The sequence below is a fragment of the Coregonus clupeaformis genome, unplaced genomic scaffold, assembly GCF_020615455.1.
Source record: "Coregonus clupeaformis isolate EN_2021a unplaced genomic scaffold, ASM2061545v1 scaf0287, whole genome shotgun sequence".
Lineage (NCBI taxonomy): Eukaryota > Metazoa > Chordata > Actinopteri > Salmoniformes > Salmonidae > Coregonus > Coregonus clupeaformis.
The window spans coordinates 52,112-79,712 of NW_025533742.1; the positions used below are offsets into that span (position 1 = coordinate 52,112).

At 40.6% G+C, this 27,601-nt stretch overlaps 2 protein-coding genes across 6 annotated transcripts; both read left to right on the top strand.

The window, feature by feature from the left end:
• Positions 1 to 4,403: 4,403 nt before the first annotated feature.
• scpp5 (secretory calcium-binding phosphoprotein 5) lies at positions 4,404 to 10,079 on the top strand. 3 transcript variants are annotated; one of them, XM_041865605.2, is made up of 12 exons: positions 4,404 to 4,488; positions 4,906 to 4,973; positions 5,457 to 5,522; positions 5,697 to 5,771; positions 6,070 to 6,123; positions 6,228 to 6,299; positions 6,602 to 6,631; positions 8,209 to 8,247; positions 8,362 to 8,412; positions 9,116 to 9,205; positions 9,368 to 9,402; positions 9,493 to 10,079. In XM_041865605.2, exons 2-11 carry the CDS (start codon positions 4,920 to 4,922, stop codon positions 9,386 to 9,388), a joined length of 552 nt encoding a protein of 183 aa, XP_041721539.2. In that variant the 5' UTR covers positions 4,404 to 4,488; positions 4,906 to 4,919; the 3' UTR covers positions 9,389 to 9,402; positions 9,493 to 10,079. The 3 variants fall into 3 exon arrangements, with proteins under 3 accessions (XP_041721539.2, XP_041721540.2, XP_041721541.1); XM_041865606.2 differs by having other exon boundaries at positions 6,231 to 6,299; XM_041865607.1 differs by lacking the exon at positions 8,362 to 8,412.
• Positions 10,080 to 17,928: 7,849 nt separating this feature from the next.
• On the top strand, positions 17,929 to 26,193 carry enam (enamelin). 3 transcript variants are annotated; one of them, XM_045214627.1, is made up of 7 exons: positions 17,929 to 18,009; positions 20,287 to 20,347; positions 20,649 to 20,672; positions 20,826 to 20,900; positions 25,007 to 25,030; positions 25,234 to 25,332; positions 25,562 to 26,193. In XM_045214627.1, exons 2-7 carry the CDS (start codon positions 20,294 to 20,296, stop codon positions 25,937 to 25,939), a joined length of 654 nt encoding a protein of 217 aa, XP_045070562.1. In that variant the 5' UTR covers positions 17,929 to 18,009; positions 20,287 to 20,293; the 3' UTR covers positions 25,940 to 26,193. The 3 variants fall into 3 exon arrangements, with proteins under 3 accessions (XP_045070562.1, XP_045070563.1, XP_045070564.1); XM_045214628.1 differs by having other exon boundaries at positions 20,829 to 20,900; XM_045214629.1 differs by lacking the exon at positions 25,007 to 25,030.
• The last annotated feature ends 1,408 nt before the right edge of the window (positions 26,194 to 27,601 follow it).

A 27,601-nucleotide genomic window follows, 5' to 3' on the forward strand; every position in this document is an offset into this window, starting at 1 on the left:
CGGCATGACGAGGTACTCATAGTGACCAGAGGTGGTACTAAATGCCGTCTTCCACTCGTCCCCCTCCCGGATACGGATCAGATTGTACGCGCTCCTGAGGTCCAATTTTGTGAAGAAGTGTGCCCCGTGCAATGACTCCGTCATACTAGCAATGAGAGGAAGAGGATAGCTGTATTTTACGGTTATCTGATTGAGACCTCGATAGTCAATGCACGGGCGTAAACCTCCATTCTTTTTCTTCACAAAAAAGAAACTCGAGGAGGCAGGGGAAGTGGAGGGCCGAATGTATCCCTGTCCCAGAGATTCGGTGACATATGTCTCCATAGCCACCGTCTCCTCCTGTGACAGAGGATACACGTGACTCCTGGGAAGTGCAGCGCCCTCACGGAGATCTATCGCACAATCCCCTCGTCGATGGGGTGGTAATTGAGTGGCCTTCTTTTTACAGAAGGCGAGAGCCAAATCGGCATATTCTGAGGGAATGTGCATTGGGGAGACATGGTTTGGACTCTCCACGTGGTTGCCCCTACGGAAACACCTACACACCTTCCCGAGCACTGAGGTGACCATCCCTTAAGAGCCCTCTGTTGCCACGAAATACTGGGGTCATGGGTGGCTAGCCAGGGAAGGCCCAGCACCATGGGAAACGCAGGAGTATCAATAAGGAAGAGACTAATTCTCTCCTCATGACCCCCCTGTGTCTCCATCCGAAGTGGAACTGTGACCTCCCTAACCATACCTGACCCTAATGGGCGACTATCTAGGGCACGTATGGGGAAGGGCACATCTAAAGGCAATATAGGAATCCCTAATCTATGCGCAACCAGTCTCTCCATGAAATTCCCAGCTGCGCCGGAATCTATGAGCGCCCTATGCTGGGAATGTGGGGAAAACTCAGGAAAAATAACATTTATCATCATGTGAGCAACAGGGAGCTCTGGGTGAGTTGGGTGCCTACTCACCTGGGATGGTCCCCCAGAACCCTGCCTGCTGCCTCGATTCCATGAGGGTTTTCTCCTGCACCGGCCCGCAGTGTGTCCTCTGCGGCCACAGTTGGTGCAGGAGACCACCCCCTTGCTCGTTCTCTCCGCATCAGCACTTCCAAGCTCCATAGGTGTGGACTCGGAAGTGCTGGGGGATGGACTGGACGGACCCTGATCTGGACGTCCGCGGGTAGCCAACAGATAATTAGGCCGGATCGATAAATCTACCAGCTGGTCCAGGTTAAGATTAGTGTCCCTGCAGGCCAGCTCCCGACGAACGTCCTCCCGTAGACTGCATCGGTAGTGATCAATCAGGGCCCTCTCGTTCCATCCCGCGCTGGCTGCCAGTGTCCTGAAATCCAGGGCGAATTCCTGTGCGCTCCTCCCTCCCTGGCTGAGGTGAAACAGACGCTCCCCCGCCGCTCTCCCCTCAGGCGGATGATCGAATACTGCCAGGAAACGGCTGTTAAAATCCTCATAACGAACGGACTCAGCGTCTATTCCACCCCACTCCGTGTTGGCCCATTCCAGGGCTCTGCCCGACAGACAGGAGATGAGGGCGGACACGCTGGACCCAGGGTTTGAGGGTCTTGATGGAGGAGAAATCGGCGAAGGAGGAGGTGTAGAAAACCCAACTCTTTCCCATTGATCCATGGTGTTGATCACTTGATCCAGAGCCGAACCTAGTCTCTGCAGCAAGGTCGCGTGCTGGTGGATGCGTTCCTCCACCGAAGCGCTGGGATCGGGCGTGCCTGCTGACTCCATAAAGGGTGCGTGATTCTGTCAGCGTCTAGGTGAAGTGGGGAAACGGAATCAGGCGCAGGACACAGAACTGAGAGATAAATGGCTTTACTAGACTCAAAGTAAACCATAGCAAACCCTCTATGCAGGGAAGAGCAAAACAACAGCTCAACAGACGACGTAACAAAGAACAATCACGCACACACCCAGGAACTAATAAGCCGAATGAGTAACAGGTGTGAATAATTAAGACAGAACTAGTGAGACACAGAAACATCGATCGGTGGCAGCTAGTACTCCAGTGACGACAACCACCGAAGCCTGCCCGAGCGAGGAGGAGGGGCAGCCTCGGCCGTATCCGTGACAGCTTCAATATATCTACAAAATGTTATTCGGCTTGCAAGGTCCCCCTTTTTCCTCCAAACTATAATATTTGTTTCATCAGACCAGAGGACATTTCTCCAAAAAGTACGATCTTTGTCCCCATGTGCAGTTGCAAACCGTAGTCTGGCTTTTTTATGGTGGTTTTGGAGCAGTGGCTTCTTCCTTGCTGAGCGACCTTTTAGGTTATGTCGATATAGGACTCGTTTTACTGTGGATATAGATACTTTTGTACCTGTTTCCTCCAGCATCTTCACAAGGTCCTTTGCTGTTGTTCTGGGATTGATTTGCACGTTCATCTCTAGGAGACAGAATGCGTCTCCTTCCTGAGCGGTATGACGGCTGCGTGGTCCCATGGTGTTTATACTTGCGTACTATGGTTTGTACAGATGAACGTGGTACCTTCAGGTGTTTGGAAATAACTCCCAAAGATGAACCAGACTTGTGGAGGTCTACAATTTTTTTACTGAGGTCTTGGCTGATTTCTTTTGATTTTCCCATGATGTCAAGCAAAGAGGCACTGAGTTTGAAGGTAGGCCTTGAAATACATCCACAGGTACACCTCCAATTGACTCAAATGATGTCAATTAGCCTATCAGAACCTTCTAAAGCCATGACATCATTTTCTGGAATTTTCCAAGCTGTTTAAAGGCACAGTCAACGTATGTAAACGTCTGACCCACTGGAATTGTGATAAAATGAATTATAAGTGAAATAATCTGTCTGTAAACAATTGTTAGAAAAATTACTTGTGTCATGCATAAAGTAGATGTCCTAACCGACTTGCCAAAACTATAGTTTGTTAACAAGAAATGTGTGGAGTGGTTGAAAAACGAGTTTTAATGAATCCAACTTAAGTGTTCACTTTAAAGGTAGACTCATCTATACACAAAGTAAACAGCAGTATCGGATCAACTTGCTCAACAACTAAGAGAGCAAAGCGCAAGACTAAACTTCTCCACAGTATACACGTGTATATTCACAGCACAGGAGGCTGCTGAGGTTGCTGATGGGAGGACGGCTCATAATAATGGCAAGAATGGAGTGAATGGAATGTTATCAAACACATGGAAAACGTGTTTGATGTGTTCGATATCATTCCATTGATTGCATTGTTATGATATTTTTGTCCTTTCTGCTATTAGCCCATACAAACGCATTGAATAACAGATTCACTACATTGAACAACAGATAGTCCCCCCAAAAAAATCTAAAGGAAGTTTGTTCTGAAGTGTGGGCCCAATTATTATAATTTTTACATGTATTTAACCCCTTGTTTTTGGCACTAAACAGTATCAATATACAGTATACTTACATGCATTTTTTCAACTGGTACCTGTGGACCTTCAGACGAGTCTTGTAAGGCCTGTGGGAATTCTAGAGCAAAACAACCGACATGTACGTGTTCGTGAGAGTCTCGCCTTTCCACAGGGGTGTGTAGCCCAAATTGTTCGGACGCTCCAGACAGAAGTTGGCAGATTGGCTGTACCGACTTCAGACGAGTCCCAAGAAGCTTGCGGGGAGTAAAACAGAGTACAAACTAGCCATACAAAACATAGTTATGTAAATATCTGTCAGTTTAAGCTAGAAATGTCAGTTTCAATCCACTGCATCCGCCGATGTCGCACTTCCGTATCTGCGTTGAAAGGTGACAGAGCTAGAGCGGTGTTTGTCAGACCATGAGACACGGTTTGGCCTAAATACTATTATGACCACCCTATGGAAAGATGCGACTCTCACGAACACGATGGTGTTATCAATTGGATTGGTGATTAACTTACAGTATACCTGACGTTATATTTGTGTTATTGTTTAAGAAAAGCTTAAATGAATTGTTGTTGAATATGGTTGGTTTACTATAACTTCCCACAGGGAAATAAAAAGCTGGTTACATTCAGACTCAAAGTGTTAAAAAACTACAGTTGATGCTTTGAAAGCAGGGCAAAGATTACAGTAACCAAGCAGGTTACACACTTAAAGACCGTACAATATCATACAATATCATTGGATATAGCAATATCATCATACAATATCATTGGATATAGCAAATTCACTGACAGCATTTGGATTGAATTCAAATGTACAAAATAATATTCCTGGTTTGCGATAAGATATGATGTGCTTTACAATAAATGTGCTGAAGTGTGCACTATTGCAGACAGTGTAATTAGCCATGCTCTGCTATTATGATTACTATACTATATCTGACCACTGTCATTTACCAAAGCTCACGACTAGACAGCCATATTCTCATTCGCTAAGTGATGTCACAGCAGGTCAATGTTGGTTGGCTGAATTCTCAGCTGACACTGTTTAAAAGCAGAGATAGCACTCTGCACTGTATGACCCTCCATATTCCTCATCTATAGTGGTATCACCAAAGGTAATGTGGCTAGAACTTGTCTATTCAAAATGCATTTTATCTGGATGTTGTACAACGCAATGGTATGGGATTTTTTATTCTTATGAATTTACAGAATGCTTTGGGTGCCTAAGGATTCTCATTCTCAAAATTGCAAGCGTTAACTTTAATAGAGTTACATTTAACAATCAAAGTGTCTCTGTAGTGTCCCACACTACACAGAGCTAATGTTAGACTTTTAAAAGTGTTAGGTTTTTAAGACTTTCACTGAATTTCTGTAAGCAATATGTTAAAAATGAACACTGACCAACACCGGTTATTGTTGCAGTCATTCAACACTGGTGTCCAGTGTTAAAATCTGTCTTATCTAATAGAGTTGACTATTTTTCGACACTGTAGGGTGTTAACTTAAAATTATACATCTCTTTCATGTGCAAGGTTCTCCTTCGAAAATGAAGTTCACCATTATGTGCCTTTGTTTGGCCAGCTCAATATCTGCTGCTCCAGTAAGTTTGAAAAATGGGCAAGGAACACTTTACTACTGTATTTCTCAAGAATTTGAATCCGCATAGAAGTGGATACGCATGGATGCGTGTCACAATGGAAAACATTTAAACACAACGGGAGACACCCTCATCATATTTGGAGACAGGTTATTGACATGGCATCGCTACTGTAGCTAGTTTATCAGCAATTGTTAACTAACTGTTTGAGCTGGCTAGCTAATCATCTTGACTAACTATGGGGCAAAACAATTCACTTAGCCTATTAGTTAAGTACCTTTTGATATTCTATCTCCAATTTCCAATCGTATTATGATCTATTACCAGAATCTGGACTTAAAATAACATACTTGGGTGTTAAGAGTTCAGAGCACATTATTCACATCTCGTTTTCCACTGTGTGTCTGTAAACAGTCTGTCATTTCTTTATATTGACTATGGTTTAGTCAAAATTGTGATTGTTTAATATTTGTTCAATATTCACAGCTTCAACCTTTCTTCAATTACTTGCCCCACTATGGGGGTCCAAGGCAATCAGGACCACCCACACAAGTAAGAACACATGCACATTGTAATATACTACTGCATTCTGTTGGTCACCTTCTTTCTTAGGTGTGGATCAACATAGTATGAAACAAAACATAACATTAAAAGATTAAGTACTGAAATGTATTTATTAGGAGACTTTTGTTTGTTTGACCTTTGACCCAAGTGTTTCATCCCCAGGTGAATGAGGTACTCTACCCAGCAGGCCAGCCTTACCCTCAGCCTGGACTCAACAGCCCTGTCAGCATGGAAATAGTGCGCTCTTATATCATCTTCACTATGTGACCTCTATTAGAACTCTCTAAAATGATATGATCTAAGTATTGTCTCTTTATCGACTTAATTATGACCTACTTACTAATTACTTAAGTTATTACTTACTTAAATATTTACTTTCACTTTACTTATCACTTGCCTATTTAATTCAGACTGTAATGAGTAATCATCTTGAACTGTAGCAGTTACACTGGAGTTTTGTCTTAATTACATAGCACAGTCATTTAATGTATTTGTAATGTGTAACTGTTTTGTTTTGTTTTACTTTATATTACAGGTGTTTCCACAGAGATTCCCTGGCAGGTCTAATGGTGGCCAAATCAATGGACCAGTAAATACTATAGATACTTCTCAAACATGCTTCACCTTTTTTAATATATTAACCATCTGCCACATTGAACATTCACTTTAACTTTCCCCTTTATTTTCTTTCAGCAGTCCTATCTCTCTCAAGCCTTCATCAAATATTCCCTACCTAAGGCCCCAGGAAGAAAGAGTGTGGAAATCGTAAGTGTTACTTATCCCTCCTCAGAATTATAGGTGTTGTAGTATGTGTAGAGGTCTATCTCTTCAATTACAGCTATAGGAAATGCGATAGGCACTATTTAAGTTCTGTTGACTCATGACTTTAAGTGAGTAAAGTTATGACATGGTACATACCAAATTGCACAGCAGCAAATGAGGGTTTTGTAAGAGAACCCATCCATTTAATGTCTTACTCAAGCACAGATCACATTTAATGTATTTGATCTATACTGCAGTAGTTTAGTGATTGTTCTCTGTTTCTTTTTTTTCTCTTCATATTCAAGTACTACCCCTATGACTTTGTGCAGCAAAAGGTAATCCTGAAATCACTTACTTGTTTACAACCAGTAATGTTATCTCAGTGGGACCTAGATCAGAGTATGTGAGCGGAATTGAGCGGTTTGAAATCCAGCTCATCGCTCATGGAGTGGTGTTTGCGCACAGCTCCAGCACTTCACATCCTTTCCAACACTCTGCTAAAAACCGCTCTGCAGTCACAGAAAAAAAACTGCTGCTCCAAATTCGCTCCCCATTCATTAAAATCACATCTATTTTTGGGACTACCTGGACCTACCATTTGGTTTTGAAGTACTGAAACCAAACCATATGATTTGAATGAAAAGTATTTGAATAAACATGAAAAGGTGAATGTAAGAAGTGCACATCATTTCAAATAGGCTACATGTCATATTAAAGAGCATATAAACACTCCAAATAGGTCAGGTGCCAGACAGGGAGCCTAAGAAGGAACGAAAATAAATTATTTAGGCTATATTATTCCAATTATTTCAAGAAATACATTGTGAAGCATTTGCGAGTGCGACACAGTAGGCTGGTAGGGACATAAAGCACTCAACATTTAAACAACATTTCGTTGTATTAAATCATTATAGTCTATAAATTGCGCATGTAGGCTGTGACTTACTTAGGCAGAGTTGCAAAGAAAAAGCCATATCTCAGACTGGCTAATAAAAAGAAAAGATTAAGATTGGCAAAAGAACACAGACACTGGACTTTTTCTTTGCAACTCTGCCTAGGTCAGCATCCTGGACTCGCCTCTTCACTGTTGACGTTGAGACTGGTGTTTTGCAGGTACTATTTAATGAAGCTGCCAGTTGAGGACCTGTGAGGCGTCTGTTTCTCAAACTAGACACTCTAATGTATTTGTCCTCTTGCTCAGTTGTGCACAGAGGCCTCCCACTCCTCTTTCTATTCCGGTTAGAGCCAGTTTGCGCTGTTCTGTGAAGGGAGTAGTACACAGGGTTGGCAATTTCTCGTATGGAATAGCCTTCATTTCTCAGAACAAGAATAGACTGACGAGTTTCAGAAGAAAGTTATTTGTTTCTGGCCATTTTGATCCTGTAATCGAACCCACAATTGCTGATGCTCCAGATACTCAACTAGTCTCAAGAATGCCAGTTTTATTGCTTCTTTAATCAGCACAACAGTTTTCAGCTGTGCTAACATAATTGCAAGGGTTTTCTAATGATCAATTAGCCTTTTAAAATGATAAACTTGGATTAGCAAACACAACATGCCATTGGAACACAGGACTGATGGTTGCTGATAATGGGCCTCTGTACGCCTATGTAGATATTCCATAAAAAATCAGCAGTTTCCAGCTACAATAGCCATTTACAACATTAACAATGTCTACACTGTATTTCTGATCAATTTGATGTTATTTTAATGGACAACAAAATAGCTTTTATTTAGAAAACAAGGACATTTCCAAGTGACCCCAAACTTTTGAACGGTAGTGTATATATACTCTGACCTGGATATATCAAGGTTAAATATAAATAATGTGTTCAATCTGGTGTAAACATTTTTATCTTATTTTATCCATTCTGTCTTTAAAGCAAGTTTGAGCTATTTGTTTTTGTTTTAGATGATGCCAAATATCCCTCAGATGCCACCGATTCCAAACGTGAGAACAAAGTTTTATCAATCAATTTTCTTTTATAAACATTTCATGAATTGTCGGATTTTATGTATTTATTTGCTTTATTTTTTGCATCATTTTTGTTTTATCGTTTCACAGCTGTTCCCATATGAATACCAACCACAAACTGTGCCACAGCAAATACCCAATGTAGGACATCCCTTTATTGACCTTTAGTTATTGATTTGATTTGATTTGATGGGTGCAAAGATGTACATGTTTCCTTGACTACAGATGCCAAAGAGCAGGGGGCAAAGTGGGGTATTGCAGGGGGTCTGCGGCCAAATCTAAAAATATATACGATTAATTTTTTTTCTTCTTTTTTTTTTGAATATTGCTAGTAACAATTGATTAAACAAATTTTGGACAAGGGATCAGTGGAAAGAGTTTAGAGGCTGCAATACAATGCAATGTAATATTATTAATTCACAATTTATGTTCTTAGCCCTTATATGCACAACATGGGCCTGGGAGGCTCACAGGGATATTGGTATCCACAGTAGTGATCAATTATAAAAATGTTGACTAAATTCTTCTTGTATTTCCCTAAACATTTGATTTGAACATAATTCACTGTCATTCAAGCTTTAAAACTGCTAAATGTTATCTCTGCCCCAAGGCAACATTTTCAGAATTGCAGGAAATTAACTTTAAAACTGCCTTTAAAATGTTATTTCCAGGGTCCGAGAGTTGATTAATCCGGCCATGCACTGCAGAAGTCAATTGTATGATATTCTTATCGCACTCTAAAGTAGGAGTTGTGTTCTGATGTTATGAGGGGGTCCCTGATGAATTTGCTATCACAAAAGGCATCCCAGACGCAAACAAGTTTGGAAACCTCTTTTTTCTGCAGATCCCATTCCCACCACAGAACTCCCAACTTCCTCATTCCCAGGATCCTTTGCAGCCAGCTCAGCAGGAGCAGCCAGTGCAGACAGGCCAGGTTGTAAATCTAGAACTCTATCTATCATAACTATATCTACAACTCCTTTACTGAATGTCATTTGCAAGTGATTTACCTTCTTTTCACCTACTCTTTTACTATATGTCATCTATATCTTAGGGGGAATCCAAGAATGACAGTGATATTTTTCTTGTTCCACAGGCACCTCATGTGCAACCATAGAATGAAAACTGAATGTAAGTCGAAATTATGCTGTAAAGCCCTTTGACAACAAAATGAAGATACAATATATTTTATTCATTACATTATTCCTGCTGTTCTTTTAGTTACCAGCTTGAAGGAAGTACAACGTCTGCCGACCCAGATAAGACCAGATGATTTGCTGCTTCAATTTGTCCTTTTGATATTTATTGGGGTATTTAGTAGATCAATGGTTATGAGTATCAATGTAGCGTGCACTGTTAATCTACTGTCCTTTATAGTTTTTCCCCTTGAAGTTTCTAGTGAAAGCTATTGTAATGAGTATAATAACCATGCATCATTGATATTACAGTTTGCAATAGAGAGTATGGATGGACATTATCAATCTTACAATCTTTTCTGTGCTACATTTAATTTAAGCCTTGTGTTTTAGTAAAGTCAATTAAAGTATGTTTACAAGCAATCAGTGAGTTTTTTCCATGTATAATGTCATTGTGTGAATTTGAAGAGGATAATAAGTTATTTAATTAAACAGTCAATTGTATTAAATTATTCTATGACAGTACAATATTCATAGATGTTCATTTCAAGTGGACAGTGTGGATCGATGGATATCTGTTGATAATAACATTGTCCATTGGTTCATAGTTCCCTCTTACTTTACTGCAAAAGGAGTTACCAGTAACTGTAATGCTTCATGGCCATAAAAGCCTAAAATTGATAATAAAGTTTTGAATTTGAACAGTCATATCACAGGGAATAAATTATATTTCCCAGCATTTTTTTTTTGTGGGGGCTAAGCTTTATAATAGCATATTTTGACTATAGAATGAGCATTGAATGTCACAGCATAGGCCTCCAAATCGACATAAATGTATGGTGTATTGTAGAGTAACAGAATAGCAAACTAAAAGCAAGTATTCTGGGTCTTATGAGCCATGTTCAATCGGATGATCCTACAAAATCAACAAATAAGAGAAACATTACCAACAAATACACTAAATGACCAAAAGTATGTGGACATCTGCTCGTCTGGACCTCGCTTTGTGCACAGGGGAATTGTCATGCTGAAACAGGAAAGAGCCTTCCCCAAACTGTTGCATAAAGGTGGAAGCACAGAATCGTCTAGAATGTCATTGTACGCTGTAGCATTAAGACTTCCCTTCACTGGAACTAAGGGGCCTAGCCCGAACCATGAAAAAAAGCCCCAGATCTTTATTCCTCCTCCACCGAACTTCACAGTTGGCACTATGCATTGGGGCAGGTAGCGTTGTCATGGCATTTGCCAAACCCAGATTTGTCCGTTGGACTGCCAGATGGTGAACCGTGATTCATATCTCCAGAGAACACGTTTCCACTGCACCAGAGTTCAATGGTGGCGAGCTTTACACCACTCCAGCCGACCCTTGGCATTGCGCATAGGCTTGTGTGCAGCTGCTTGGCCATAGAAACCCATTCTGACGTTGCTTCCAGAGGCAGTTTGGAATTTGGTAGTGAGTGTTGCAACCGAGGACAGACGATTTTTACACGCTACGCACTTCAGCACTCGGCGGTCCCGTTCTGTGAGCTTGTGTGGCCTACCACTTCGCGGCTGAGCCGTTGTTGCTCCTAGAGTCTTCACAATAACAGCACTTACAGTTGACCAGAGTAACTCAAGCAGGGCATAAATTTGACTAACTGACTTATTGGAAAGGTGGCATCCTATGACGGTGCCACGTTGAAAGTCACTGAGCTCTTCAGTAAGGCCATTTTACTGCAAATGTTTGTCTATGGAGATTGCATGGCGGTGTGCTCGATTTTATACACGTCAGCAACGGGTGTGGCTGAAATAGCCGAATCCACTAATTTGAAGGGGTGTCCACATACTTTTGTATATATAGTGTATGTATTTATAGTACAGTATCTACTAATGTACTACTCTCTGAGACTTACTTGCAATCATTATCATTATTACTAATTCATTACAAAGCTTATCAGAAGAGCCTTGATATTCAAAATTCCAGACTCAAATAGGGCCATGGAGGTGTTTAAATACATTTAACGTGCATACTTCCTCACTTCCTTGAAGAAATAACAAATCTGATCAATTGGATAGGTGTAAGCAGAGGTTCTATAACATAGCCTTGCTTTTAGGCTACCTATCAAGTAATTGCAGATCAATGATTAACTCAAGTAAGGGAGTCAGGAAGGATACAAGTATAAAAACAAGGCCTAATACAGTGCCTTCAGAAAGTAGTCATACCCCTTGACTTATTCTACATTTTACAGCCTGAATTCAAAATGGATTAAATGTATATTTTTATCACCCATCTACACAAAATACCCCATAATGACAAAGTGAAAACATGTTTTTAGAAATGTTAGCAATAAAAAAAAAAAAATGAAATACAGAAATATCTCACTTACATAAGTATTCACACCCCTGAGTCAATACATGTTAGAATCACCTTTTGCAGCGATTACAGCTGTGAGTCTTTCTGGATAAGTCTCTAAGAGCTTTGCCTACTTGGGTTGTACAATATTTGCACATTATTATTTTTTTAATTCTTCAACCTCTGTCAAGTTGGTTGTTGATCATTGATAGACAGCCATTTTCAAGTCTTGCCATAGATTTTCAAACCGGTTAAAGTCAAAACAGTAACTAGGCCACTCAGGAACATTCAATGTCATCTAGGTAAGCAACTAGGTTATTGTCCTGCTAAAAGGTGAATTTGTCTCCCAGTGTCTGTTGGAATGCAACTGAACCAGGTATTCCTCTAGGATTTTGCATGCTTAGCTCTATTTCATTGATTTTTATCAAAAAAACTCCTTAATCCTTGCCAATGACAAGCATACCCAAAACATGATGCAGCCACCACCATGCTTGAAAATATGAAGAGTGGTACTCAGTGATGTGTTGTGTTGGATTTGCCCCAAACATAACGCTTCGTATTCAGGACATAAAGTTAATTTCTTTGCCACATTTTTTGCAGATTTACTTAAGTGCCTAATTGCAAACAGGATGCATGTTTTAAAATATGTTTTATTCTGTATAGACTTCCTTCTTTTCACTCTGTCACTTAGGTTAGTATTGTGAAGTAACTGCAATGCTGAGGATCCATCCTCAGTTGTCTCCTATCACAGCCATTAAACATTTAACTTTGTAACTGTTTTAAAGTCACCATTGGCCTCATGGTGAAATCACAGAGGGGTTTCCTTCCTTCCGGAAACTGAGTTAGGAAGAACGCCTGTATGTTTGTAGTGAGTGGGTGTATTGATACACCATCCAAAGTGTAATTAATAACTTCCCATGCTCAAAGGGATATTCATTTTCTGCTTTTCTTTTTTTTTTACCCATCTACCAATGGTGCGAGGCATTGGAAAAACTCTCTGGTCTTTGTGGTTGAAATTCACTGCTCGACTGAGGGACCTTACAGATAATTGTATGTGTAGGGTACAGAGATGAGGTAGTCATTCAAAAATAATGTTAAACACTATTATTGCACACAACGTGAGTCCATGCAACTTATTATGTGACTTGTTAGGCACATTTATCCTCCTGAACTTATTTAGGCTTTCCATTATAAAGGGGTTGAATACTTATTGACTCAAGACATTTCAGCTTTTCATTTTTAATTTCCAAAAATTTCTAAAAACATAATTCCACTTTGTCATAATGGGGTATTGTGTGTAGGCCAGTGACACAAAATCTCAATTTAATCCATTTTAAATTCAGTCTGTAAGACACCAAAATGTGGAAATAGACAAGGGTTGTGAATACTTTCTGAAGGCACTGTATGTCTTACCTCTGCAGACAAATTATCTTTCTGGTCTAGTCATCCTTCTCCTCATCATCCCCTCCAGGGGCCTACAAGTAAGAACAGGTCTATTGTGAGAACACACTCCACTCTTCAAAATAGAAGGAGAGACGGGCACCATATTTTGAACACCTTTATGGTTGTTTCACCTCACAAGTTGTTGCCTACAGTCTTGGATTGTTTACAGCACCCACTAAACTAGAATCACTTAGAGCTTTCTTCAAGACAGGCCACCAACTGTTCAGCCTATCAGAGTTCACATTGAATGGTAAAAACTTCCAACATACCATCTCGATACTATCACAAACTGATAAAACTCAGACATAATTAATTGAATGCTCAAGCAGTTAAAGAAACAGCCTGTCCAGTGTGTCTACAGGTTCTACAATTCTGCCCTCTATGTACCAAAAAACAGATAAGCCTAATAGTACAATTTTTATCATATGGTATCTTATGGGACTTGCGGCAGGGGCTGCTGCAGGGGCTGCCTGTTCGAAACTGAATGGGTAGAACTGGAGGACAAGACAGACAGTAATGTTTAGGAAAGGCCATCTCTATTTCCATCCCTTCTGAGAAAAACCTACTCATGGAGAAGTCAGAGGTTGATACAGGATGTTCTGAGAGGGGTCAGAGTTCACAGTGTTTACTCACCACCTTGAGACTAGCTTTACCGGGACCCTCGGACGTCACAGTTAATGAAGCCTTGGGATGGGAAGGGCTGTGGGACAGAACAGGAACACATCAATCTTTACATTCCATCCTATCTATTGAGACTTTGTTAATGTGTGTAGAATTGCTCATATGTAGATAGATTAAACATATCAGAGGCTGGTGTTCCGCAGCTGAGGCCACATTCTAAACGTCCATAATATCCACATGTTCCCATAGGACAACTGTAGGTTTAAACTATAGCATTAGCATTCAACGTTAGCTACTTACAGGGCCAGCCCTAGCCTTTTGGGGGCCCTAAAATCGTTTTGGTTGGCTGACACTGCCTTGTTACTTACTAGATGGCGGTAAGTGCTGTCGACTGAAAATGATTAAATGTGTCTCAATGACATCTCTATTAAACATTTTCCTTAATTAACTGAATAAGAATTCTGAATAAGACAACTTAACAGTTCAGGCTTCTGCTGGGCTCCTAGAGGGATGAGCTACAATAAAGAATGACATAAACAGGAAGTGAACGAAAGTGACACAACCACCCAGAGGTCAAAGGGAAAAGAGAATGATACGTACTTACAAACTCTACACTGGTACGTCAAGGAGTTCCCTCAGCAACTTGCTGAAACCCAAGGAAGAACAACGTCAAGGTCACTAACGTAAAGAGAGACATGCCTCGCTAGGGTTTTCTCTTTCTTCTCTGCGGGGCAGTTGAGTCTAAAGAATGGATAGTATAAGCTCCTCAAGTGTTCCTCTTCAAGAACAATGAACATTAAACATGCATTGAACAATGAACAATGAACATTAAACATGTGTCTCTCTTGCTGCTCTACATGCATTCTTATATATTTATCTTGCTGCTCTGTGTGGCTTTTTAAGTCAAATGAATGGTGCATGAGTGAATGTTGGTTCTTTTAGGAGTTCTTACCTGTGCCTGAGGTGCCTCGTACTCAATTAACTGTATTGCCTACGAGAGTGGAATCAGAAGAAGAATTAACCCTCACACATTTTCAACACTACAATAGAATTCAATTCACAAAATTGTACATAATAACATATAAATAAGGTATTGTACATACAGGCACACAGAGTGCTGTGCCGACGACACATGCAAAAAGGAGAGCAATGGAAATCTTCATGGTAACTGAGTCGTTCTGTCGAAAGGGAAGTCAACAGTAAACAGTCAAAATCTCTGGCTCTGAATGTACCTCTGGCCCTCCTGTAAATCAGTTGGTAGCGCATGGCGCTTGCAACGCGAGGGTTGTGGGTTCGGTTCCCACGGGGGGCCAGTATGAAAAATGTATGCACTCACTAATTGTAAGTCGCTCTGGATAAGAGCGTCTGCTAAATTACTAAAATGTAAATGTATGGTTTTGGTAAAATCCCATCCCTTAAATTCTCTTATTTTTTTACTTGTTGAGGACTCCAATATGTTGAATAAATCTAATCTCCAAGCACTATCTTAGAATATAATAATTGTATTGTACTCTGAGAACGAAAATGTTTTATAATTGTATAATTATTTCATTTTACACAACACCAAACCAAAAACTCTACACCAAGACACTGACATTTAGCATCTTATTCACTTTTCACAAAAATGTGTTTACAAGTAGAGCGCAAAACAAGTTAAGTCATTCGTTCAGCTGTGGAACAACATACCTGTTATGGAAGATGCAAGTAGTTATCTGAAGATGTTGTTAACGGAATGTGTTGATGGAGTATGGAATATATCCTATTCACTCTAGAAACAGATCGGCGTCAACGGCAGGTTTTCATGAGCCAGCAAAATGAATAATACAACTGCATTTTTGTATAGTGATTATCATAATTGATAAATCACAGGTTTGGTTTCCATTAATTATAACATCAGAGAATATGCTTCTACCAACTTCTATATAAAAAATGGATGTGATACATAGCATTTTATGGCTGTATTTTCTGCAAAGTGTTTATATTATACCACATAAAATCTGCAAATAACACATACAGTACCTGTGAATTTCATGCATTGTAAGTGCTTCACACAGCATTAGAGTGTTGGAAAACACTCTTTCTTACGTGCTTACAAATAAGTCTTCCAAAAGGGTTCTTCGAAACAACTAAGACCAATCTCTCTGACATCCCAATTTGCAAAGATTGCTGAAGGCTTTGCTCTCCAATGGATACTCAAGGACATCTCTTTTGACCCCAGACAGTTTGGAAGTAATAAAGGCCAGTCCACCACCCATGCCCTTGTTGACAGTCTCTCCAAAGACTCAGAAAAACCAAGCTCAGTCTGCTCATTGGTAGCCACAGATTTCAGCAAAGCATTTGACAGGGTTAACCACACTATTGTCATCAAAAAGATCCTGTCAATGGGGGTGAGGCCTGAAATAGTCCCATGGATTTGTGACTTTATCTGACAGGAGACAATGGGTGCGCTATCGTGCTACCCTATCTGAATGGGAGCCCCTTACATGTGGGGTAGCACAGGGGACCATCCTTGGCCCTGTACTTTTTCTTGCCCTCATCAATGATGCTGCACATTAAGCTGCCAACCCTGTGTGGAAATATCTTGATGACATGAATCTGCTTGAAACCAGGAAACTGAAGCAACCATCATCAACGCAAAAGCAACTGGACGAGCTCAGCACCTGGACCGCTACCAATGACATGCTCCTCAATGAGAAGAAATGTGTAGTAATGCATGTCTCCTTCTCTAAAACCCCACCCACTCATCAACGGTGTCCCCTGTCAGAGAAACCAAAGGTCAGGACGCTGGGTCTCACTGTCCAGCAGGACCTGCGCTGGAGCAGCCAGGTTGACACCATGACCACAAGGACCAGCAGGAAGCTGTTCCTCCTCAAGCGCCTTAGAAATGTCTACCTAAGAACTCTAAAGATGTATTTTCTAAAGCTGCCACCCCAAACCTTGTCTTTGTATTATTATTTGGTTGTTGTATATATTGAGTATTTTAAAGTTGTATTATATTAAAAGTATTTGTTAGTTTAGGATTTTACTATTTGATAAGTATTTATAATTAATGTTATGATTGTAAATAGGTGTACAATTCAGTCTATGACTGCGAGAAACCAATAAAACCTACTACTACTACAAATAGAGTATTGTGACCAGGTGTGAAGATATAGTGAAGTGAAAGATAACCATTATGTTTAGTAAGGTACAAAGACATAGACATGCTGTGGCAGTCCTCTTAATTTGACTAAAATGCACCCACTTTCCCAACCTCCCTCTTCCAACAATAGTATTTTTCAGCTCACTAGACAAAAGCAGAAAGCAACAAGTTGCCAAGATTCTTATCTTATCTCCATAAAGTCTCAAAGCTCAGCACATTCTTAAGTGGCATGTGTGTACATTAAGGATTGTGGAATGTTTAGAATACTTTACCTGATATTCACACATTGATGTAACTCCTCTTATCTGATTTGGTCCACACCACCATCATGGCTAACCTAACCTTTACCTCAAACGTTAAAAATACCCTAGTGCATCTTTAATATGAACCAGACATGCCCAAACTAATGGAGAGAGAAAATAACAGACGTTGACAAGATAAAAACCTGTTGAAAATATCACCGTGTTCACAACAATGACAAAAGAGAAGGATTGATGTTTAATATCTCTCTGCACCATCAGTGTGTTCTAGTCAGTGTTGACAGACTGGTAATTAAAAACGTTAAAGGAATGTACTCTTTTGAGCTCCGATATCTATCAAGGCCTTTGTTTTGAGTTTGATTGACTTGGCACTACCCCTTATACATTTATGGAGATTATTGCCCTATATCTAACAGACTGTGAGAACTTTTAAGTCCCAAAATTGATACTTTATTCATGTAACCATGAGAGATACACTCGATTGATGCCCTCTACTTTAGTTTGAGAATCTTTTCAAGTTTGGGGTTTACTTGGGAGGTGGGGTATGTGTGGTGTGCTAAGCATAATTGCACAGTGTGTAATTAAAGATAATAGGGCCATTAAGACTCCACGTCTTACTTGAGTTTTGAAGAGTAAGGAGATTTCATCAAACAACAGTGGCATGCACATTTTTCGGGGTGCAAAGACCTGATTGGTTGTCGCAGGTGATTCTAGAGTATAAATTGACTTTGTGTGAGAAATTATGTAGTTCATTCTTTCCTACCCAAGACCACTGCTTCACTTGCTCCTGATACCAAGACAAAGGTGAGATTCTAGATTTTCATTTTACAGTATAAAGACAAGTATACAGTATACAGTACACAGTTTGGGATAAAGCTTTTGTTTTGCTGTGTTATCATTTCATAGACTACTCTCGTTACAATATTGAATAATTTTAAGCATATATTTAAGATGAAACTGCTTCTGAAAATTAAATTATTTCATACTAATACAATTGCTCAGAGAAGGAAATGTTTTTTAGCAAGTCATATTTTTCTCATAATTATATGCACCTGTTTCTCACCTTGTGAGGATAATGTCACCTTTTTCTAAAATGTTTTATGAGATCGGAGAACACATTCGTAGGGATCTTAGACCATTTGTAGGGATCTCATTCATCATAAAATCCACTGATATAGTTCCAACTACTTTAAGTATTTTTTGGCAAGATTAGCAAACTTAGGCATGACATGCCAGCAACAAACGCTGACACTACACATCCAAGTATATATGACCAAATAATGAAAGACAAGCATTGCACTTTTAAATTCCGTAAAGTGAGTGTGGAAGAGTTGAAAAAAGTATTGTTGTCTATCAACAATGACAAGGCACCGGGGTCTGACAACCTGGATGCAAAATTACTGAGAATAATAGCGGACGATATTGCCACTTCTATTTGCCATATCTTCAATTTAAGCCTACTAGAAAGTGTGTGCCCTCAGGCCTGGAGGGAAGCAAAAGTAATTCCGCTACCCCTTTACTGGCTCAAATAGCCGACCAATCAGCCTGTTATGAACCCTAAGTAAACTTCTGGAAAAAATTGTGTTTGACCAGATACAATGCTATTTAACGGTAAACAAATTGACAACAGACTTTCAGCACGCTTATAGGGAAGGTCAATGAACAAGCACAGCACTTACACAAATGACTGATGATTAGCTGAGAGAAGTTGATAATAAAAAGATTGTGGGGGCTGTTTGGTTAGACTTCAGTGCGGCTTTTGACATTATCGATCATAGTCTGCTGCTTGAAAAATGTATGTGTTATGGCTTTACACCCCCTGCTATATTGTGGATAAAGAGTTACCTGACTAACAGAACACAGAGGATGTTATTTAATGGAAGTCTCTCCAACATAATCCAGGTAGAATCAGGAATTCCCCAGGGCAGCTGTCTAGGCCCTTTACTTTTTTCAATCTTTACTAACGACATGCCACTGGCTTTGAGTAAAGCCAGTGTGTCTATGTATGCGGATGACTCAACACTATACACGTCAGCTACTACAGCAACTGAAATGACTGCAACACTTAACAAAAAGCTGCAGTTAGTTTCAGAATGGGAGGCAAGGAATAAGTTAGTCCTAAATATTAAAAAAACTAAAAGCATTGTATTTGGGACAAATCATTCACTAAACCCTGCCTTGGCAACAGCTAATGGGGATCCCTAATAAATACAAAATCCTTTATACAGAATCTTTCCAGATCCTTGATATCCTTTGTCTGTGCTTATGGACTGTCCTCTTCAATTCAAACCACAGGTTTTCAATGGGGTTCAAGTCCGGAGACTGCGATGGCCATTGCAAAATGTTGATTTTGTTGTCAATTAACAATTTCTTTGTGGATTTTGATGTGTGCTTGGTGTTATTGTCTTGCTGGAAGATCCACTTGCGGCCAAGTTTCAACCTCCTGGCAGAAGAAAAGACAGGTTTTTGGCAAAAATGTCGTGGTACTAGGTAAAGTTAATGACGCCATTGACCTTAACAAGGGTCCCAGGAACAGTGGCAGCAAAATAGCCCCATAACATCAGATCAACCACCATATTTTACAGTAGGCATCGGGTTATTTTCTGCTCATCACATCCTTCTTTCGACGCCAAACCCACTACTGGTGCGCATGGCCAAAGAGCTCTATTTACATGTCATCTGACCATAGCACCGATTCCTATACAAGTGCTAATGCCTTTAGCAAACTCCAGGCGTTTACATTTCTTGGATGACATGAAAATAGAGCTCTTTGGCCATGCACACCAGTGATGGGTTTTGCATTGAAAGAAAGATGCATAAAATAACCCCATACCTACTTTAGAATATGGTGGTGGATATTTTATGTTATGGGGCAACTTTTTTGAGAGAAAACATTATTACTTGTTAAACAAAATCTGTCTTTCTCTGAGCAATTGTATTAGTATAAAATAATATAATTTCCCAATTTTTTGGAGCATACAATATAGCTCAGTATGTTTATTATTTATTATTTATTGCTAATTTTTATCAAGGGTGCCAATAATTTCAGACCTGACCGTATATCCTCTTTCTCTGTTGAAGAATCAAGATGATATCTGTGGTGTTATTGATGTGCCTGCTGGGCTATTCCCTGGCTGCTCCAGTAAGTCTCCAAACCCAGACCATGTTGTTTACATTATAATTGAATAGTTTATTTCCTCAATCAATCCAATGCATTACAATACATAGATTTTTAGTCTTTTCCCTTTGTAAAAAAAAATAAGTATCCTTAATCCATTGCATTACAATACATTTGTTTGTGCATCTGCTTGAACTGTACAAGTTGACATTTGATTGAGCTTCAATTGTAAAAGCTGAAGTCTCACTGGTGTTCTCTTGATGTTGACATAAGTATGTGTGTTGACTGGATGATCATTCTCAAACTGTTGTGTTGTGCCTTGCAGGCTCCCGATAGTGGAAGCGATGAGGTAGGTGGATTTCAGTTTTGACATCTCTTAACAACATCATGCAATCATCATATCATGTCAATCCAAGGCATGATATGGACATGGGAAAGGGGTTTGAATTACCTTAACTACTACCTTAATTACATTTTTGGCTCCACGTCTGGTATTTCCCAGCAGGTTGCAGCACATGCCAATGAGGCCCTGAGGTGGATGGAGCTCTACAGAATGTATGGTTCCCTCGGACAACAGGTTAGAGGGCAGCCATTTTGTTTCAGATTGAACTTGCACAACATGTTAGACATATAACAACTTTCAATGGAGTAAAACGAGGGTGACTAGGCTCGAGTTTAGAGAGGCAAACCAGCAACAGGAGGGTTACCAGTTCGAATCCTATTGTTGATGGGGGGTGGAATCTGGCGGCATTGAGCCGGCAATGATGCTGGCATCATTATCTCACATGGCATTTAGCAAGGAACTTAACCCCCTACACTGCTAATTGCGCACTGCACCACAGCTGCCCTCTGCTATAACCTCTCCAACCTAATGTGTTGGAATATGTACAGTGAGGGAAAAAAGTATTTGATCCCCTGCTGATTTTGTACGTTTGCCCACTGACAAAGAAATGATCAGTCTATAATTTTAATGGTAGGTTTATTTGAACAGTGAGAGACAGAATAACAACAACAAAATCCAGAAAAACGCATGTCAAAAATGTTATAAATTGATTTGCATTTTAATGAGGGAAATAAGTATTTGACCCCTCTGCAAAACATGACTTAGTACTTGGTGGCAAAACCCTTGTTGGCAATCACAGAGGTCAGACGTTTCTTGTAGTTGGCCACCTGGTTTGCACACATCTCAAGAGGGATTTTGTTACACTCCTCTTTGCAAATCTTCTCCAAGTCATTAAGGTTTCGAGGCTGACGTTTGGCAACTCGAACCTTCAGCTCCCTCCACAGATTTTCTATGGGATTAAGGTCTGGAGACTGGCTAGGCCACTCCAGGACCTTAAGGTGCTTCTTCTTGAGCCACTCCTTTGTTGTCTTGGCCGTGTGTTTTGGGTCATTGTCATGCTGGAATACATATCCACGACCCATTTTCAATGCCCTGGCTGAGGGAAGGAGGTTCTCACCCAAGATTTGACGGTACATGGCCCCGTCCATCGTCCCTTTGATGCGGTGAAGTTGTCCTGTCCCCTTAGCAGAAAAACACCCCCAAAGCATAATGTTTCCACCTCCATGTTTGACGGTGGGGATGGTGTTCTTGGGGTCATAGGCAGCATTCCTCCTCCTCCAAACACGGCGAGTTGAGTTGATGCCAAAGAGCTCCATTTTGGTCTCATCTGACCACAACACTTTCACCCAGTTCCCCTCTGAATCATTCAGAAGTTCATTGGCAAACTTCAGACGGCCCTGTATATGTGCTTTCTTGAGCAGGGGGAACTTGCGGGCGCTGCAGGATTTCAGTCCTTCACGGCGTAGTGTGTTACCAATTGTTTTCTTGGTGACTATGGTCCCAGCTGCCTTGAGATCATTGACAAGATCCTCCCATGTAGTTCTGGGCTGATTCCTCACCGTTCTCATGATCATTGCAACTCCACGAGGTGAGATCTTGCATGGAGCCCCAGGCAGAGGGAGATTGACAGTTATTTTGTGTTTCTTCCATTTGCGAATAATCACACCAACTGTTGTCACCTTCTCACCAAGCTGCTTGGCGATGGTCTTGTAGCCCATTCCAGCCTTGTGTAGGTCTACAATCTTGTCCCTGACATCCTTGGAGAGCTCTTTTGTCTTGGCCATGGTGGAGAATTTGGAATCTGATTGATTGATTGCTTCTGTGGACAGGTGTCTTTTATACAGGTAACAAGATGAGATTAGGAGCACTCCCTTTAAGAGTGTGCTCCTAATCTCAGCTTGTTACCTGTATAAAAGACACCTGGGAGCCAGAAATCTGATTGAGAGGGGGTCTAATACTTATTTCCCTCATTAAAATGCTAATCAATTTATAACATTTTTGACATGCGTTTTTCTGGATTTTTTTGTTGTTATTCTGTCTCACTGTTCAAATAAACCTACCATTAAAATTATAGACTGATCATTTCTTTGTCAGTGGGCAAACGTACAAAATCAGCAAGGGATCAAATACTTTTTTCCCTCACTGTATGTATATTGGAGGGGTTGGATTAAAAAAGGCAAAGGCAAATTACTGGACAAGTTTCATATGAACCAATAAAGTATATATTATCTTAATCTCTGCATACATCATGGATGGATTTACATTGAAAGCATATTTGATGTTCAATTTAAATCCCAATTAACCTCAGCTATTTAGTTTCAGACTTATGTACAACATGTTAGACATATGTCATATTGTGAAAGAAGGAAATATAACATTATTCCACTGAGGGTAGGCTATACTTATCATTGAAACCATTAGTATTTTTTTTTAATCAAATCGTTCGGCTTCCCAGATAGGCTTCCCAGATACCAAAAAGCCATCAAGAATTATTTACTATTGATTGATAACATATACACTGAGTGTACAAAATATGTTCTTTCCATGACATAGATTGACCATGTGAATCCAGGTGAAAGCTATGATCCGTTATTGATATCACTTGTTAAATCCACTTCAATCAGTGTAGATGAAGGGGAGGAGACAGTTAGATAAGTATGTTTAAGCCTTGAGATAATTAACACATGGATTGTTCATGTGACCGGTTCAGAGGGTGAATGGCCAGGACAAAATAATTAAGTGCCTTTGAATGGGGTATGGTAGTAGGTGCCAGGCGCACTGGTTTGAGTGGTTCAAGAACTGCAACGCTGCTGGGTTTTTCACGCTCAACAGTTTCCTGTGTATCAAGAATGGTCCACCACCCAAAGGACATCCAGCCAACTTGACACAACTGTGGGAAGCCTTGGAGTCAACATGGGCCAGCATCCCTGTTGAACACTTTCGACACCTTGTAGAGTCCATGCCCCGACTATTTGAGGCTGTTTTGAGGGCAAAAGTGGGTGCAACTCAATATTAGGAAGGTGTTCCTAATGTTTTGTACACTCAGTGTACATATGCAGTATCTCGAAAGACCCAGCCACGTTTCATCTTCAATGCCCTTGCTGATGGAAGGAGGTTTTCACTCAAAATCTCACGATACATGGCCCCATTCATTCTTTCCTTTACACGGATCAGTCGTCCTGGTCCCTTTGCAGAAAAACAGCCCCAAAGCATGTTTCCACCCCCATGCTTCACAGTAGGTATGGTGTTCTTTGGATGCAACTCAGCATTCTTTGTCCTCCAAACACGACAAGTTGAGTTTTTACCAAAAGTTATATTTTGGTTTCATCTGACCATATGACATTCTCCCAATCCTCTTCTGGATCATCCAAATGCACTCTAGCAAACTTCAGACGGGCCTGGACATGTACTGGCTTAAGCAGGGAGACACGTCTGGCACTGCAGGATTTGAGTCCCTGGCAGCGTAGTGTGTTACTGATGGTAGGCTTTGTTACTTTGGTCCCAGCTCTCTGCAGGTCATTCACTAGGTCCCCCCGTGTGGTTCTGGGATTTTTGCTCACCGTTCTTGTGATCATTTTGACCCCACAGGGTGAGATCTTGCATGGAGCCCCAGATCGAGGGGAGATTATCAGTGGTCTTGTATGTCTTCCATTTCCTAATAATTGCTCCCACAGTTGATTTCTTCAAACCAAGCTGCTTACCTATTGCAGATTCAGTCTTCCCAGCCTGGTGCAGGTCTACAATTTTGTTTCTGGTGTCCTTTGACAGCTCTTTGGTCTTGGCAATAGTGGAGTTTGGAGTGTGACTGTTTGAGGTTGTGGACAGGTGTCTTTTATACTGATAACAAGTTCAAACAGGTGCCATTAATACAGGTAACGAGTGGAGGACAGAGGAGCCTCTTAAAGAAGAAGTTACAGGTCTGTGAGAGCCAGAAATCTTGCTTGTTTGTAGGTGACCAAATACTTATTTTCCACCATAATTTGCAAATAAATTCATTTAAAATCCTACAATGTGATTTTCTGGATTTCTTTTTCTCAATTTGTCTGTCATAGTTGACGTGTACCTATGATGAAAATTACAGGCCTCTCTCATCTTTTTAAGTGGGAGAACTTGCACAATTGGTGGCTGACTAAATACTTTTTTTCCCCACTGTACATAATCCATCTCACCAATGCTGTATTGTTTCGCTCTTTTCATATTTAGGCCATTTCCATTTAGCAACTCCTCAAGCACCCCCACTCAACAATTCCATAAATACAGAAACATAATGGAATTATTAACTAACTGTATATCAACCATATGATCGTCTAATCAATTTAATAATTTTCTTTCCTCCAAAGGCTGCACCAGTTCAGCCCTCAGTGGTAAATGCTACTTTTCTAAACTCTTTAAAAAACTGTAAATGCATGCTGTAGAAAAATTATTCTCATAAAAATCCCTAGCTTTTCTACCACTTGTATCACTCCTTGCGAGACTCAAGACTCAATACCCTGTTTTAGAGCTGATAGTGACACCATAATGTTGGCTGAAATACTCTTATGGACTGAACCATTTGTGGTGTGAACAGTTGAATGCCCCTGCTGCAGCCCCTGCTGCCCCAGCTCAAGCCCCCAACTTCTTCTACCCACCACCACCACCAATGAACTCAGATGAAGAGGCCCCAGCGGTGAGCATGTTCCTTTAAATCAGTTTGAATTTATCTGCTAAGGTTCCACACCTCAAAAAACAAATGCAAGTCATTATGAAGCCATTTTTGGTGTTAGAGCATCAGTGGGTTTCCTCTCCATCTCTCTAAGAGAAGAGATAAGAATTACTGTAATATATGCTTACAAATGTGTTAATTGTGATGTGAGTGTGTGTTCAATCCCTTCTCATGCTCACTATCCCTCTTTTAGCCCCGCTATGGCTTCTATGGCGGATACTATCCCTACCCTGGCCAGGCTGCCCCTGCTGCCCCCGCCGTCCCTCTGAACTCCGACGAGGTTGGAGAGGACGCGGTTGCCGCTGAAGCCGAGGCTGAGCCAGCAGTGGACCATGCAGCTGAGGAACCAGCAGTTGTGGATTCCGCCGCCCCTGTAGACCCAGCAGCTGCAGCCCCTGTCGACCCCGCCGTGGAGGAGTCTATCGATGTGGTTATACCTGCTGCCGTCGACATCCCTGCCACCATTGACACTGTTGCCTCTGACGTCATTGTTGTTGATCCCGCTCTCATAACGCCAATCGACAACACCATGGTGGCTGGGACTGCAGACCCCTCCCTCCATGTTATGTAGGTGCCACGGCAGACATTCCCTCCTGTAGTCATGGTAACAAAAAGGTAGAAACAACAGTGATGGGAAAAGGGCGGGGCAGGAGCAGCGAGGTCGATGGTATGGCTACCTGAATAGGGACTGAAATGGAATTTGGCGAATACGTGGGATCTCTGTGAACCTCCATGTGTGAATGAGCCTGTACTGTCATTGTGCAGTCACAAAACATTTGATAATTCAGTCTTTTCTCTGTGTTCTTTTTTCATTCTTTAAATAAAAATGCCTGTTGAGATACTGCACTTGATGCTCTTTCTTTTATCAGCAGAAGAATTACAATGTTTTATGATGTGATACTTCACATTACGTTGGAAAAAGAAACAAGATGTGTACCCCATTTCAATTGAACCATTGTCAAGCCACGTCCTCCTTAGATAATGTTGCTATCCAGGTCAAAGCTTCCCGGGAAACCCAATCCCCCATTCAACCAATGGAAAAAACGAAGTTATATTAATACTAGCATCGCCGGGCCTCTGCACTTACCAGTACCAATGTGCATCTTTGGAATGTTCTTTTTTGTCTATTTAATATAGACCATCACAAAGAAATCCATTATTTCATTTAGGCAGGCCTTAAAAAAACATGATCATACTAAAATAGTGTATTTAAAAAGAACAGAATAGCATATTTTGTGTTTAATGCATGTAACTGTGCTTAGTAGGCTATAGCCTATGGCTATTCGCCATGCCAATAAATCAACTACTTCATTTGCTAATTTAGCAGACAAGACACGCTTGTATTACCCTGCCCTTATCACAGTCAACATACAGTAGGCCTACATATATTTTATAGTGAGAATGTAATGGAATATAACAGAATAGAACAGAAAGGATATTTTTCCGAAACAAGACTTGTTTGGCAAATGTTGTTTTGAAAATCTAGGTGTTAGAAACCTTAGAATCTGCTCTTTCCGATGGAAAGAAATTAAAACATCTGGACTGCATGCATTTGAAAAGATAGTTTGACCTGGACGTTGAACTCGAGCTTGGTCAGCGACACTGCGATTGGCTCAGCCAGTCAATTAAATGCCAGTCAATTAAATGCACCAAATTCTGGGGCAGGGCTTGACAATGGGTCAATTAGCACATAAAGGTATCCCTACCTTACTTAAAGTGATAGTTCACAGAGAATACAAGGTAATGTAACAAGATAAGACAGCAAAAATCAATTGTTTAGCTTTAAAAAAAGCTACATTAAGATGATTTGGACAAAATATGCTAATATCTTAGCATTTGCAGACAGTGGCCAGATAAATGCAAACAAAGCATGGATTGCTGTCTTACGCTTTCCATAGACCACATGGTAAGAACACCCATATCTCATTTTGTAATTTGGGTGAAATGTCTTAATAATTTGGGTGAAACCCTCAGTCTTTGAGGAGCATAGGTCATCCAGTTAAAAAAGAGTGAAAAACAGACATACCTGTCTTCCAGCTTGTTTTATCTCATCATAGACAGTATCATGTTCCTTGTGCTTTGTTACTAGTTACAGGCTGCATATAGGTGTCTGGTCTGTTCTGCAGAACACCTCTAAAGCTCTGTGGTGCTCCTGGCAGAATCTCTGCTCCAGGTTTCCAGTCACCTCCATCAGTGTGTGTTTTTGGAGTTTGTGTACTGTGTAGTGGTGTTT

What these genes read in the sequence shown, in the direction of transcription:
- scpp5 (XM_041865605.2), top strand. Translation starts at nt 4,920, where the DNA reads ATGAAGTTCACCATTATGTGCCTTTGTTTGGCCAGCTCAATATCTGCT. An exon ending in ATGACTTTGTGCAGCAAAAG is followed by an intron (nt 6,632 to 8,208) that starts GTAATCCTGAAA and finishes TTTTTGTTTTAG; the next exon opens with ATGATGCCAAATATCCCTCA. An exon ending in AGATGCCACCGATTCCAAAC is followed by an intron (nt 8,248 to 8,361) that starts GTGAGAACAAAG and finishes ATCGTTTCACAG; the next exon opens with CTGTTCCCATATGAATACCA.
- enam (XM_045214627.1), top strand. Translation starts at nt 20,294, where the DNA reads ATGATATCTGTGGTGTTATTGATGTGCCTGCTGGGCTATTCCCTGGCT. An exon ending in GCTATTCCCTGGCTGCTCCA is followed by an intron (nt 20,348 to 20,648) that starts GTAAGTCTCCAA and finishes TGTGCCTTGCAG; the next exon opens with GCTCCCGATAGTGGAAGCGA. An exon ending in CACCAGTTCAGCCCTCAGTG is followed by an intron (nt 25,031 to 25,233) that starts GTAAATGCTACT and finishes TGGTGTGAACAG; the next exon opens with TTGAATGCCCCTGCTGCAGC.